At 53.9% G+C, this 13,072-nt stretch overlaps 4 protein-coding genes across 4 annotated transcripts; 1 reads left to right on the top strand and 3 right to left on the bottom strand.

Moving 5' to 3' along the window:
* Positions 1–1,206: 1,206 nt before the first annotated feature.
* Z517_02670 (uncharacterized protein) lies at positions 1,207–2,761 on the top strand (the record flags this gene model as incomplete). Its single annotated transcript, XM_013431779.1, has 2 exons — positions 1,207–2,464; positions 2,562–2,761. 2 exons carry the CDS (start codon positions 1,207–1,209, stop codon positions 2,759–2,761), a joined length of 1,458 nt encoding a protein of 485 aa, XP_013287233.1.
* A 488-nt stretch (positions 2,762–3,249) lies between these two features.
* Z517_02669 (uncharacterized protein) lies at positions 3,250–4,810 on the bottom strand (the record flags this gene model as incomplete). Its single annotated transcript, XM_013431778.1, has 2 exons — positions 3,250–4,725; positions 4,799–4,810. 2 exons carry the CDS (start codon positions 4,808–4,810, stop codon positions 3,250–3,252), a joined length of 1,488 nt encoding a protein of 495 aa, XP_013287232.1.
* Positions 4,811–5,721: 911 nt separating this feature from the next.
* Z517_02668 (uncharacterized protein) lies at positions 5,722–9,513 on the bottom strand (the record flags this gene model as incomplete). The annotated part of the gene is made up of 1 exon (XM_013431777.1): positions 5,722–9,513. The coding sequence occupies one exon, from the start codon at positions 9,511–9,513 to the stop codon at positions 5,722–5,724; it is 3,792 nt and encodes a 1,263-aa protein (XP_013287231.1).
* A 1,285-nt stretch (positions 9,514–10,798) lies between these two features.
* On the bottom strand, positions 10,799–12,625 carry Z517_02667 (uncharacterized protein; the record flags this gene model as incomplete). Its single annotated transcript, XM_013431776.1, has 3 exons — positions 10,799–12,283; positions 12,353–12,509; positions 12,570–12,625. The coding sequence occupies 3 exons, from the start codon at positions 12,623–12,625 to the stop codon at positions 10,799–10,801; spliced, it is 1,698 nt and encodes a 565-aa protein (XP_013287230.1).
* Positions 12,626–13,072: the final 447 nt, after the last annotated feature.

Below are 13,072 nucleotides of genomic sequence, written 5' to 3'. Positions count from 1 at the left end.
CGCCTTCTGTCTGGTTCCGCAGGGTGTCCACCTGGGTTATATACTGAGTCTCGATGGCGGCTTCCTGAAGTGTATATATCACTATCACATGGTCCTCTCCTCCTCTTTCAACAATCTCGGAGGTGTTCGTAATGTTTCGGAGTCTTTCGATCGCGTTCGTAACCGATTGGGATTGTGCGCGCGTAGGGGCGGTTGGGTTTGTTTGGCAGCGATCGCGCCTGCGCTCTGCGTTGGAGGGGGTGTCGCCCTCCATTCGACGGCCTTTCCTTAGATCCGTTGATCTAGGTCTTCTATTTCCTTTCGTAACTATACGTTTCTTTGCGCAATCCTTCGTGGTGAAAAGCTTTTATAATAGTGTTATATATCTCTGCTCACAAGGCTTTCACAAGTCCTTCAGTCAGGCTTCAAAACTCTCTCACTTGCATCACTATACTTGTAGTCCTGCTCGCCGTCACATCTTGCGGCGGCGGTTCCATTCCGACTTGAGAGCTGCTTATACTTGGCCTACTACGCTGCGAGGTAGTCACGCAAACTAAAGAAGCATCGGAGCTGACAATGATTACAAACTTGTGCACCGGAGGCCCAGAGCTGACGAGGTCTAGATTCCGCGTTTCTGCAATATGACTTTGCTCTATCTGCACAAAACCCGTACCTTTTACACGTGTACGAACCCCAATCGATAGAGGCCAACGCGGTAATGCGAACGATTGGTTGCGAAAGAGCTTCTTGAGCCAAGTGTTTGCCGAAGTCCCATTTGTTAAACCAAACATTCGCGGAATTGGCTCCAGCCTGAAATGCTATCTGTCCACCACGGGCAGCATAAGTCTGGTGGATCGGCCCCCAAAACAAGCCGTATGTGGTCAGAGACAATGGCCAGGCGGACCGAGCAAGCCGTCGACCTTTTTCATCCGCTACAGTTTGAATAAGTCAGGTCTCCGTGGAGAAGGAGAAGAGTCTCGCAGAAACCCTCAAAGTAGTTGCTGGCGATTGTTCTAGTGCTGACAGCTGGAGAAGCCATAGCGACCTTCAGGCGCCTGTTGCAAGCACATGCGTGTTTCTGTTTCTGGATTCAGGAAAGGTTGGTTGCCGGAGAAAAGAAGATATAATCAGAAAACCGCCCTTCAAAGATTCCAGCTGCACTGATTTAGTCCTCCTCAGATACTTCGTGAATGTGCAATAGCATCGGACAGTTCCTCCGTCATCAAAATGGTTCTCTCTTCTGACGAGTACAATGGCAAACTCTACATCAACGGGGCCTTCGTCCCATCCAAAGGCTCAGACCGCCTGACCCTCACGAATCCTTGGGATGAAAGTGTTGTGGCAGAAGATGTCCATGTGGCCAACAGTGCAGACATTGACGCCGCCGTCGCGGCCTCCGTCACAGCGGCGAAGAAGGGACCGTGGAAGAGCTTCACGGGTGCCCAACGTGCAGCGTGTATGCTGAAATTCGCCGACTTGGTGGAGCAAAACTTGGACAAACTCGCTCGTCTGGAGTCTCTGCCTACGGGTCGCCCGTTCTCCATGATTAAGCACTTTGACCTCCCTCACATGGTTTCCGTGTACCGCTACTATGCAGGCTGGGCAGACAAAATCCCCGGCAAAACGTTCACCGAGGACAACGGCGTGTACAAGATCGTCCGCTACGAACCTGTGGGCGTGTGCGCCGGAATTGCGTCCTGGAATGCCACCTTCCTCTACGTCGGCTGGAAGATAGCACCAGCTCTGGCTGCAGGTTGCTCCTTTATTTTCAAGGCATCGGAAAAATCACCGTTGGGAGTCCTTGGCCTTGCTCCTCTCTACAAAGAAGCAGGCTTTCCTGACGGAGTTGTTCAGTTCGTGACTGGGGAGCGAGACACTGGCGCGCTGCTAGCCTCGCATATGGACATCTCAAAGATCAGCTTCACCGGCTCGATTGGAGGTGGCAAGGCGGTACAACAAGCCGCGTTGAAGTCGAACATGAAGCGGGTAACCCTAGAACTAGGGGGCAAATCGCCAGCTATTGTGTTCAGTGACGCACCGCTTGAAGCTGCGATCGGAGGTGTGGGACAGGGCTTCCTCGTCAACTCCGGACAGATCTGTGTGGCGGCATCCCGGGTTCTCGTCCAAGAAGACTTCGCGCCCAAATTCGAAGCGGCGCTCAAGCAGCAGTTTGAGGCCGTTTCCGCCGGCATGGGCGCCAACCCGCTGGAACCAACGACGACACATGGTCCGGTAGTCGACAAGGTTCAATATGATCGTGTGATGGGTTATATTGATATCGGCAAGGGCGATGCGCAGCTACTCACCGGCGGGTCCCGAAAGGGAGACAAGGGGTGCCTGATCGAGCCCACCATCTTTGTGAATCCTAAGCCGGGGAGTCGGATTTGGGACGAGGAGATCTTTGGACCGGTCATGAGCATCAAGACGTTCAAGACGGAAGAGGAAGCAATTGCGTTGGCGAATGAGTCGTCGTACGGCTTGGCTTGTATGTTTTGTCCCCTTGTTAGCTCTATCCCCCTCTCACCCATTGCGGTCCATATCATTTCGTCTCCTGCACGAAGAAACTGACCGTTTGTGAACAGCGTCAATCTACACAGCCTCCCTCACCCGCGGCCTGCGCGTAGCATCCGCGCTCGAGACCGGCGGCGTCTCCATCAACAGCCCCTTTCTACCCGAGATCCAGTCCCCCTTTGGAGGGGTCAAGCAATCCGGCAGCGGCCGCGAGCTGGGTGAAGAAGGGCTCAAGGCGTACCTGGAGCCAAAGCAGATCAACATCAAGTAAGTTTTGTGTGTCCAAGTCCCTGTACTTCTGAACCGTGTCGCATTTTACGTTGTCGAAAGTCCTTTAGTTAGAATATTGCTGATGATGTGGTTTGTGTTTCGTGTAGCATGAAAGTATAAGCTCGTCTGGGGGCAGTCGAGGGATTCGAGGAATGACCTCCATACTGTATCCATTGGGCGTCTGGTCGGATACACGGTCATTTGCAACAGAGTGTTAGAGACATGTATGTAGGTTGCTGGAATTACGAATTCCTTTCTTCTGATTGCGGTCCCTCCCTTCTCCACAGCCTTGTTGGGGGGGAGCATGTAGATAGACATACAGAGCCGCAGCTCACTATCATGGGTCTACATCTGTCCATCTTTATAGCCACATCTATGTCCCTTTTGCTGTGGATTTACCCATTCATCAACCGACCTGTCCGTCCTCCTACATATTGGGTCCACCTGTGCATCTATTCTCCTATTTCCTTTAGTCACCTCTCTACCTCTTCACCCATCTCCCTCCACCCCCCGAAGCGGCAGCCCCAACTTTTCATAGGTACTATCGATCATTTCCATGACGCGAATGCTCTCGGCCACATCGACCCAGGGACCTTTGTAGTGGGTAGTACCCGAGTCGTCCTGACCGTCGCGAATCATCCTGACAAACGCCTCGAGCTGCCACCGGTAGGTGGTCCACCACTCTTGACCACCACCACCACCACCACTAGAACCGCCCCCGGCCGTGGTGGGCGTCAACTCACGATCCCAGAGCGGCCCTCCTTTGAACTGCTTGAGCGTGGCTGATTTGACGCCCGACACACCCGACTGACCGGCCCCTCGCTTGACGATCTCATTAGTAGCTGGGTCCCGCGTCACAGGCACGACGGAGATCTTATGCGTGGTCCAGGGCCCCATGAAATTCTCAAAGACAATCTCGGCGTGTTCGCACTGGATCGTCACGGTCGGGGCGCCGACGGCCCAGAGCTTGGGGATCAGGCCGAAGAGCTTGGGCTGCGCGAGGTCGGCGGTCAGGGTTGCTGTGATCTCTGCGGGCAACGGCAATTTGCCGTCGTTGGGGCTTTCGCTAGCGGCGGTTTTGGGACGAGGGTAAGGATTAGGATCCCTAATGCGGATCGTCGCCTCGACGGCCTCGTCGACCAAGGGGTCCGAGCGGTTCAGACGGGCGTTGGCGTCGACGACCTCGAACTCGAGGTTCGGGTCCGCGACGTCGCGGGCGGCAAAGTACGCGATGGCGCTGAACACGTACGTCAGGTCCATGCAGCACCCGCCGCCCAGGCGGTATTGGAAGCGGATGTCGTCCGTGCCGAGCACGCCGCCGGGGAGGATGGCGCGGGCATCCACCCCGAGGACACGCCCGTACTGCCCGTCCAGGAGGAGCTGCTTGACCACGTGGACGCTGGGGTGGAAGCGCCAGTGGAAGGCCTCGAGGAGGACGATCCGGCGTGCGTACCTCGCCGTGGCCGCGGCGGCGGCGTCGCGCAAGTCCCGGGCCTGGCGTGCGTTCGACGCAATGGGCTTCTCGACCAGGACGTGCTTGCCCCGCGCGAGCGCCTCGAGCGCCCACTTGTGATGCAGCCCGTTCGGCGCGGCGATGTACACGGCGTCGACATCGTCGGCGTCCAACAGCGCCGTGTACGACCCGTAGGCCTTGCACTCGCGGGGCAAGAAGCGCTTGTTGCTCGCGATCTGGGCCTCTGCGCGCGCCTTGTCCCTGGCCGCGAGGCCGGTGATGACCACGTCCGGGTGTGTCGAGACGGGGTCCCAGATGGCGGTGTAGTTTATGGCGGCGGCGGAGAGGATGCCGAGTCGAAGGAGAGGCGGGTTTTGTTGGTGGTGCTGTTGTTGATCTGTCGAGGTGGTTGAGGACGAAGAGGATGACTGAACTAAGGCGAGTTTCTGGTTCAAAATGTCCTCCTTGACCGCGTTGATCTTGTTCCACCAGTTGTGGAAGCCGAGCACGTACTACAATCACCGTATACGTACAATCCATCCAGTCAGTCAACATCTCTCGTACTTTGTCCAACACTTCTCTTACCACCTTCCCCATTGATTCATGACCTCTCAGTCACACACGGCGCGGGGAAAAGATGAGTACGGAATTGAAATGAATACACACCTCGACGACCCAAGACATTGTCTCTCCCTGCCTTTCACCTTTTTCACCTTTTCACCGCCCAACGATAACGACCGATAGATTTATCACCTGTTTGTCCAAGTCAACTCGAACCTTTTCCACGGGCCACGGCACTGGTGATGAATATATACTCCCATGCGACTTGACTGCGCTCCGTCTAATTTGAAACAGAAGAGAGATAACTCGGTATCTCCAAATAGCCTTTGACCATTGCCAGCCTCACAGGTGACAAGGGTACGATTGGTCTAATAGAGGCGCCCTAACCTCTAACCACCACAAACCGGGACCGCACCGCAGGCCGTCGCATCTCTGATTTTATCTGATATTATCCGGTCGAACACTCCTTTCGAGCAGCTTGTCCCGGTCGAGTTTGGACGCCATCAAGAATCGATCCGTGGGAGTGGACGTCCCATGAGAGTCCTCGGAGAAACGTCGTATTATCCACTGGTGCGGTGCTTGTCGAGTCGTATACCTACAGGGACTTACAAGTAGGTATTATTTAGGTGGGACTCTACCCGCTACCTACCTAGCCGAATTGAGGTGAGGTGGATGGCCTGGATGGCACCTTGTGGATGAGACGGGTTGACTGTTGTCCCGAAACGATGTCGGCGGCGATGGTCATCTGGGTGCGAGCCCCCCCCCGGCTACGAGGTACTCGGTACAGTTTGCACGAGGCAATATGAACTTTTCGTTGTGGAGTACCCAGGTAGTCCTTACTAAATTACTTTTACAGGTGTGAGAGGACACAGACAAATATGAAGTGGAGAGTAAAAGAGGCCAACAAACAACCTCCTTTGGATCAAGTTGAGCTGAGCTGGGCCGACCTAAGCCCTGTCCAACGACTGCGCCAGACACATCTCATAGTACCGGCCCTTCAGCTGCTGCAGCTCGGCGTGCGTGCCCATCTCTGCAATCTTGCCGTTCGCAATCACAAAGATCACGTCGGCCTCGCGGATCGTCGACAGCCGGTGCGCCACGGCAATCGTGGTCCGCGACATGGCGGCCTCGTCCAGCGCCGCCTGCACCAGCCTCTCCGACAGCGTGTCCAGGGCGCTGGTTGCCTCGTCGAGTAAGAGGAGCTTAGGGTTCCGGATCAGAGCCCGCGCGATCGCGATCCGCTGTCTCTGTCCGCCCGACAACTGCGCCCCTCGCGATCCGCACGGCGTGTCAAACCCCTCGGGAAGGGAAATGACAAAGTCCAGGGCGTTTGCTTTACGGCATGCCTCCTGAATCTGGTCCTCAGAGGGTTCAAAGTCGAGGCCAAGAGAAACGTTCTCGCGGACGGAGCCCTGGTACAATGTCGGTTCTTGCTGCACAAGAGACATGTGTCCGCGGTAGAGTCGGGGTGACATGGCCGCAATGTCCTTGTGTGAGAAAGAGATCCGACCCGATGTGGGATCATAGAATCTCTCCAGAAGAGCCACAAGCGTCGACTTGCCGCAGCCGGACGCGCCAACAAAAGCTGCAAACTGTCCAGGCTTGATGCTCATCGAGATGCCCCGAATCACCCGCGACGTCTCTCTCTGGCGGTAGCGGAACTCGACATCCTCAAAATCGACAGGTCCATCCCCTTCGGGCCCCTCGTTTTTGTTGGTCTCCGTCTCCGTGATGGTCGGCTTCAACGTCCTCAGCCAGAGTATGTAGTTGGCAGCGCTTCGAGCTTTGGTGATGGAAGTCGTATACCCAAAGATTTCAGCCGCGGCTTGGCCCGCAAAGAGCACCCCGATATAGATGGTGTAGAATTGTGTGGTAGTGTACTCTCCTGACGCCAACAACCTACTTCCGTACCAGAAACCAAGAGCCATGGCCAAGAACACGATCGACTGCGACAGAGCATACCAGAACATTGTCCACACCAATGCCCGCGTCGACTTCAAAACGATGCTGCTGAGCATTTGCGAGTACTCCTCCAGGACATGGGCTTCAAGGGTCAACGAAGCCACAGTTCGAATCGATGAGACGGCTTCGTTGGCCAACCCGCCACTTTCCGCAAATTTGTCCGAGACTTGAGACTCGAGCTTAGTTTCCAGCCGGATGCGAAGATAGCCAGACAGAAGCAGAGGTGGAAGCACCCCAAATATCACGGATAGGCCTAGTTTCCACCCATACGCCAAAGCCAGAATGCTGCTCGCCAGCACGTTGACCACGATGATAAAGATGAGCAGGATGTTGAACGAAATCAGTTCATGCAGTTGAGTGGGAAGGGTAGAGAGCTTCGAGGTCAAGGCGCCCGACGTGTTGTCTGGAAGGTCGAAGAACTCAATGTCCTGGTCAAGCACACGTTGAAACATTTCCGCCCGATAGCGATGAGTGACTGTTTGTCCAATGATGTTGGTCAACCATCCGATTATAAAATAAGCCACCAGGTTTCCGATCGCGACAACGAAGAACATCAACGCAAAGAAATCGGCTCGGTCGCGGGCTGCCTTGCCTGTCAGCTGGAAGATTGTCAAGAGCTTGGAGAAGAGGACGGCCTGGGCCGGGTACGTCGCGCCACTGAGAAGAGCAGCGAAGGCAGAGATTCCCAAGCACCAGTACAGTGACTTTTGCTCACAGAACATGATGTAGATACATCGCAAGAGTGAGTAGTTGAGAGTTCCCACAGGGCTGGTCCGTCTTTCCGCGTTACCGCCCTCAGATGTCGCAGCGGTGATTGTTCGTTGAAGCCCCAACCCTTCTCCCGTCACATTTATGGTCTGTTTCTCGCTCAAAAGCTTGCTGGACTCATGCTCTTCGGCAGCACCGAGATCCTGAGCTCGAACCAACCCGGCGTAATGACCGTTCAGATCGAGCAGTTGCTGGTGGGTACCTTGTTCAACGATCTGTCCGTGGGACATGACCACGATGTTGTCGGCGGCCTTCACAGTCGCTAGTTTGTGTGCAATGACCAGGGTGGTCCGGTGTTTCGACACCCGATTCAGAGCATCCTGGACAAGTCGTTCAGCTGTAGGATCAAGAGCGCTTGTGGCTTCGTCGAGAAGAAGGATCCTCGGATCGGAGATGATGCTGCGAGCAATGGCGATCCGCTGTTTTTGACCTCCGCTGAGTGTCCCAGCCCGCTCCCCAACCTGAGTCTCATAGCCTTGAGGAAGTTCGTTAATGAAGTCATCGGCATTACTGGCCTTGCAGGCTTCTCGGACCAATTCCATCTGCATCTCGGGGGGAAATCTTCGTTGCTCGTCGAGAAACCCTTTGGCGACATTCTCGAACACGGTTCCTCGAAACAAGACTGGTTCTTGTTGTACAAGACGAATTTGGCTTCTCAGCCACTTGACATTGTATTCATCCAACTTAATTCCATCAAGTGTAATATGACCCGCGGTCGGAGGATACCATCGCTCAAGAAGCCCTACCAGTGTACTCTTTCCACAGCCTGAGGCTCCTACTAGAGCCGTGGTCTTCCCGGCGGGAATGCTGACGGTCATTCCGCGTAGAACCTGAGCAGCTGGTCGGGATGGATAAGCAAAGTCCAGGTCTGTGACCTCAATGTGGCCTTGACATGAGGATGGCTGTACGCCCGCAGGGTTGAGAGGGTCTAGAAGTGAAGGTTTGTCCATGACACTAAACAGTTCCGAAGCGGCAGACGATGCGTTGGTGATAGCCTGAATTTGTGGCGCAATGGTCGAGATTGACGAGGAAGCGATAATGACCGACAAAACCACCGTGAAGACATCGCCAACGTTTTCAACTTCGCCGCTCTGATACATTCTGAATCCTTTCCAGAACGACAGTGCAATTCCCGAATAGACAAGGAAAAACTGCGTCGAGAAGAGGACTCCATAGTTGGGAGACTTCTTGTTGCCTTCTTTGTGGGCTTCTTCCAGGAACGTGTCGTATTTCTGAGCCATTTTCTTCTGTGCGTAGAAAGCGTGGACTGTTCGGATAGACGAGAAGACCTCCTCGGCTAGGACAGCGGCGCGAGAGTATATACGGAGGACTCTCGCCTCCTGTGCTGCATCAATCGCAATGCAGATGCCGGTGACGATGAAAATTGCAGGTATCACAGACATGGTGATTAGGGCCAGTTTCCATTGCGCAGCCAGGGCCACGATGAACGAGGCCAAGAACGTAGAAAGCCCTGAGATGACAAAGGACAATTTCTCAGCAATCCCAGTTTGAATCCGATTTCCGTTGGTGGTGACTTGGGTGGCTGTCGCTCCATTGGTCTGCTTGTCGAAATGCCAGATTTCTTGTCGCAGAGTAGCTTCAAGAAATTTCCTCCGGAAAGTACGAGTGGTGCGTATTGCCGAGATGCTAATCGCTGCGGTTGATATATAGGTTGTCCCAAATTTGCCTATGAAGAGGTAGATGAACCACAGGACAAAGTGGTCCACGTCGTCTCTGAACTGTTGTGGTGTTGACGTGCCACTTGCGAAATTGTTGAACTTGGTTGTAAAGGTGCCAAAGACCAAGGTCATCAAGGGAAGTGTTGCCCCCGAAGCGATGCTGTTAATGAGCGCAATCGCATTCAACACCCAGTCATAGCCGTCGGCATACTGAAAGATGCGAAAATAGTCCTTGATGCTACCTTCGGGCTGTTTCTCTTTCTCAGCTTGTTGAGGAGCTGGCACCTCGCCATCGGGGCTCAAGGGCGATTTCTCTGGCGTGCTCGTCATCTGGTCTGCTGAAGCTTCGAGGAATACTTGACACTGAGAAAGGGTGTCATCAACCCCTGGTACTTCGTGGACGACTCACACCGTCGTGTGTCCGTGTGTTAAACAGTCGTCTATATATCTCTTTTTCAGTGGACTCAATGCCCAGAGTTCTGCCTGGACTTGAATGCTGGACACAAGAGATCATGCTTGGCCAAACATCGAGGACGTCGAGGAGCCAAGATTGGCCCAGCATCTTGGACAACGTCGGATCCAGAACGCGAGAAGTTCTGATAGGCTGTGATTGGTTGACGATACGTGAATGCGGGATCGACGACATCATGATAGTTTTTCTCCTGGTATTGATGGTTCCGCTCTTGGTTGCTTGGGTTGCTCGGTTGTGTAATTGTTTGGTTTCTTTGGTTGTTTAATTGATGGTCCAGATGGTGTCACTTTCCAGATCTCGGCTTCAGATTGTTCCAGATGCCGAACTCCGGAACCCCACAAGGCTTAAATCTCCGAAGCCGGCACCTTCAATGTCCAAGGTCGAGGTCTTCCCCCCCCCCCAAATAGCCAACTGCGGCCAACATCTTCCCTCCCAAATCGCCAACTGCGGCCAACATGGAGGTGATAGAAAAATGGACAAAAGACACTTCCGGTTCAAAATTAATAGATTTCATTTTCCGCCCTCATCAACTATAGGTATTCTGTTCATGAGTAAGATCTCCCTTCCATCGCCCATATCACTCTGGTCTAGGCTCCAAGGTTGGCTTCATCAAGAGCAGGGCTTCTCGATGATAATCTATTTCATCTTCTCACAACACATTGGACTTGGGGAGACGCATCTCTCTTCGGCTAGGAATCTAAACAAGTGTCCAACATATCGACCCTCACGGTGCACACAACGTCGTTCTCGGCAGCCTGTCCATGTACCTCCCGAGTCTGAACTGTAGATTCCAACTTTGACCTACCTGACCGTCACCCCAGGCGTTGTTGCGTGAGTACCCTCTGTAAAAATCCAGAACTCCCATCCGCTATGCCAACACAAATCACCCACAGAGTTTGACATCGCTACCAAAGACCTCAACCAAGCAGAATGGATATATTTGGCAATCAAGCTGAGCGACCGGAACTCCACTAACATTGCAGCCGTAACAGGTCGTGAAACTTGCTTTTTGTTTTTGGTTAACTGGGATAATTTGGTCGTGGTCGTGCAAATTCGGCCAGACCATCAGTGGTAAAGCAGGTTCGTCCAACGACAATTCACCATTGGCAAAATCCCTCACCATTTGCGCGTCGAGTAAGAACATCAACTGGCGCCAGTTTTGAGTTTCTTGACGTCCCCTTCTTTGTCCGCCAGATCAACACTCCCCTTCCTTTTCTCCCCATTCGCTTGCTCGCTCGCAGCCTCTCGAGCTGCATCTCTACTTCCGAATCCCAGCGCTTTGGCATCGGCTGGCGTCGGGAACACGAGAGGGCTCGGTAATACAGCAGACATTCGATCCCACTCGCTGAAGAAATTGCTCGGGCTCGGCAGAAGATCGTTGTTCATATACCGACTTGGTAAGGCGGAGATGGGCGTTTCGATGTTGTTCCGATTGTCATTGTATGCATCGCGGTTTGCATTCGAAGTAGGTGGTGGTGGCCGGGCAAAGGGATTTGGTGGTCCTGATGCGCCAGCCGACATTACCGCCGAAGCGCTCGGCGAGGGTGGTGGTAAGACGATATGGTCCGAGCCTCTAGCTGGGTTTGCTGACGGGTTTGCTGACTGTGATGGCGACCCTCCTGTAGCCGAGTCGTTGTCCTCTGCCTCCGAAGGTATCTGAAGGTTCAACTTAGGTCGAGCTCCGGATTTGGATCCTGAAGTATTAGTTCGACTAGGCGGGGCAAATTCCGGGACAGTGGTCTGCGGTCGAGCACCCTGTGAATTGGGTCGAGGAATGGTTGGGGCCGTTGTGCTACGGGGTGGAGGTTTGAGATCTGGCGACTCGTCTTCCTTCTTCGGTTGGGGTTTGGGTTCTGACGCACCGAAGAAGTGCTGCATCAAAACCGAGCCACCCTCATCTATCGGAGTAAATATGCTTCTCGACTTAGACGACAGATGCTTAGGCTGAGGTGGTGTAGCTTGCTCCGGAGGCCGGAGGTTTAACTGTTCCGGTTGAGGTGAGACCCGGGCTTCTGCTTGAGGTGGAGGTTGTAGACTTGGTTGAGAGACCGGAGGCGGCTGTGAAAGCCGTCTCTGTTCTTGTAGGTACTGCTGGTGCGCCTGTTGCATCTGCTGGTGGGATTGTGGAAGTGGTGGTGGTGGTGGTGCTTGTGCTTGCTGTTGCTGTTGCTGCTGAGGGGGAAATGTCTGAAACTGAGGCTGAGGTGAAGGCTGTGGAGGGACAGGCGGTGTTCCTTGAGGGTTGTAAATGGGTGGATTCGGTACGTAGGCAAACCCATTCTGTGGCGGGGGAGGAGTAGCATGAGGATGTTGCATGGGAACCAAGTTGGAGCTCGTTCGACGGATCATATTCTGGGAGGGCGGCCTCGAGATCATATGCGGTGGTTGCGGCGTGCCGTGTCGAGGCTGAAACATGCCATTGGGCATTGGAGGTGAGACGGACGCCATGGGCTGCTGGATATGCGCAAAAGAGTTGTGGTGTTGTAACTGGGGAGGGAGATGATGGGGTGGCAGCGAGTCCTCTCGGGCATGTGCAGGGTGCTCTTCATCCTCATCCTCATCCTCATCATCCTCGCCGCCCTTGTTCTTGAAATCAGGAGGGCCTTTGTGTTCATGGGGTGCTCCGTACTAACAGCAGCATGTCAGCACAAGAATTCCCTCCTCCAAAGAGACCTGGTTCAGGACTTCTCAACTCACATATTGATATCTTCGCAGTGTTTCATTGATGTCTCCGGACGAAAACTCGTACAGCTTCTTGTTATGACCAAATATGATGACTGCGACATCGACCGAACATAGGACAGAGAGCTCGTAGGCCTTTTTGAAGAGACCGCCTTTGCGCTTGAGGAACGTCCTGCCCGGGGAATTAGCGGACTGCACGAAACATAAGCCAAACACCACCACCACAACTCACACTGAACGGTTACGGTCATCCTTGATAGCCCTGATTTCAATCTTCCTCCGACCCATGGTTGTTTAAACGTTTCTCGTATTTTGCATATGCCAAAGACCCAATTGTACCTCGTGGTCAGCTGAGGCGAGTGTCAACGACTTGGCTACACCGAGACCGCTTTGTCGAGAGGGAGAAGAAATTGGCCAGAGAGGGGCCCGAAGCCGGATAGGGAAATTGTGTATTAGACAAGGAAATACTCGAGCTCTCTTTGTTCGCTGTCGACCAAATATCCGACCGAGGAGAGTGCGGCTGCGGGTGAGTGGGCGAGGATGGCGACTTGGATGCACTGGATTGTCCCGGTCGCGACAACGAAGACAAAACAGAGAACAAAGGGCGCAATGATGGGTTGGAACAAGTAACAGCAAAAAGTAATTGTAACTCGAGACTGGTGCTGTGGCTTGCTAATTGAGGCTCACACCGAGTGCATCGTGGATTGGCTCGATGGCGTTTGTTAAGCGTGTAAC

Source organism: Fonsecaea pedrosoi (assembly GCF_000835455.1).
Source record: "Fonsecaea pedrosoi CBS 271.37 unplaced genomic scaffold supercont1.2, whole genome shotgun sequence".
Taxonomy (NCBI): domain Eukaryota; kingdom Fungi; phylum Ascomycota; class Eurotiomycetes; order Chaetothyriales; family Herpotrichiellaceae; genus Fonsecaea; species Fonsecaea pedrosoi.
The sequence above is the reverse complement of the archived record's forward strand: the minus strand, read 5'-3'. Positions and strand labels throughout refer to the sequence as shown.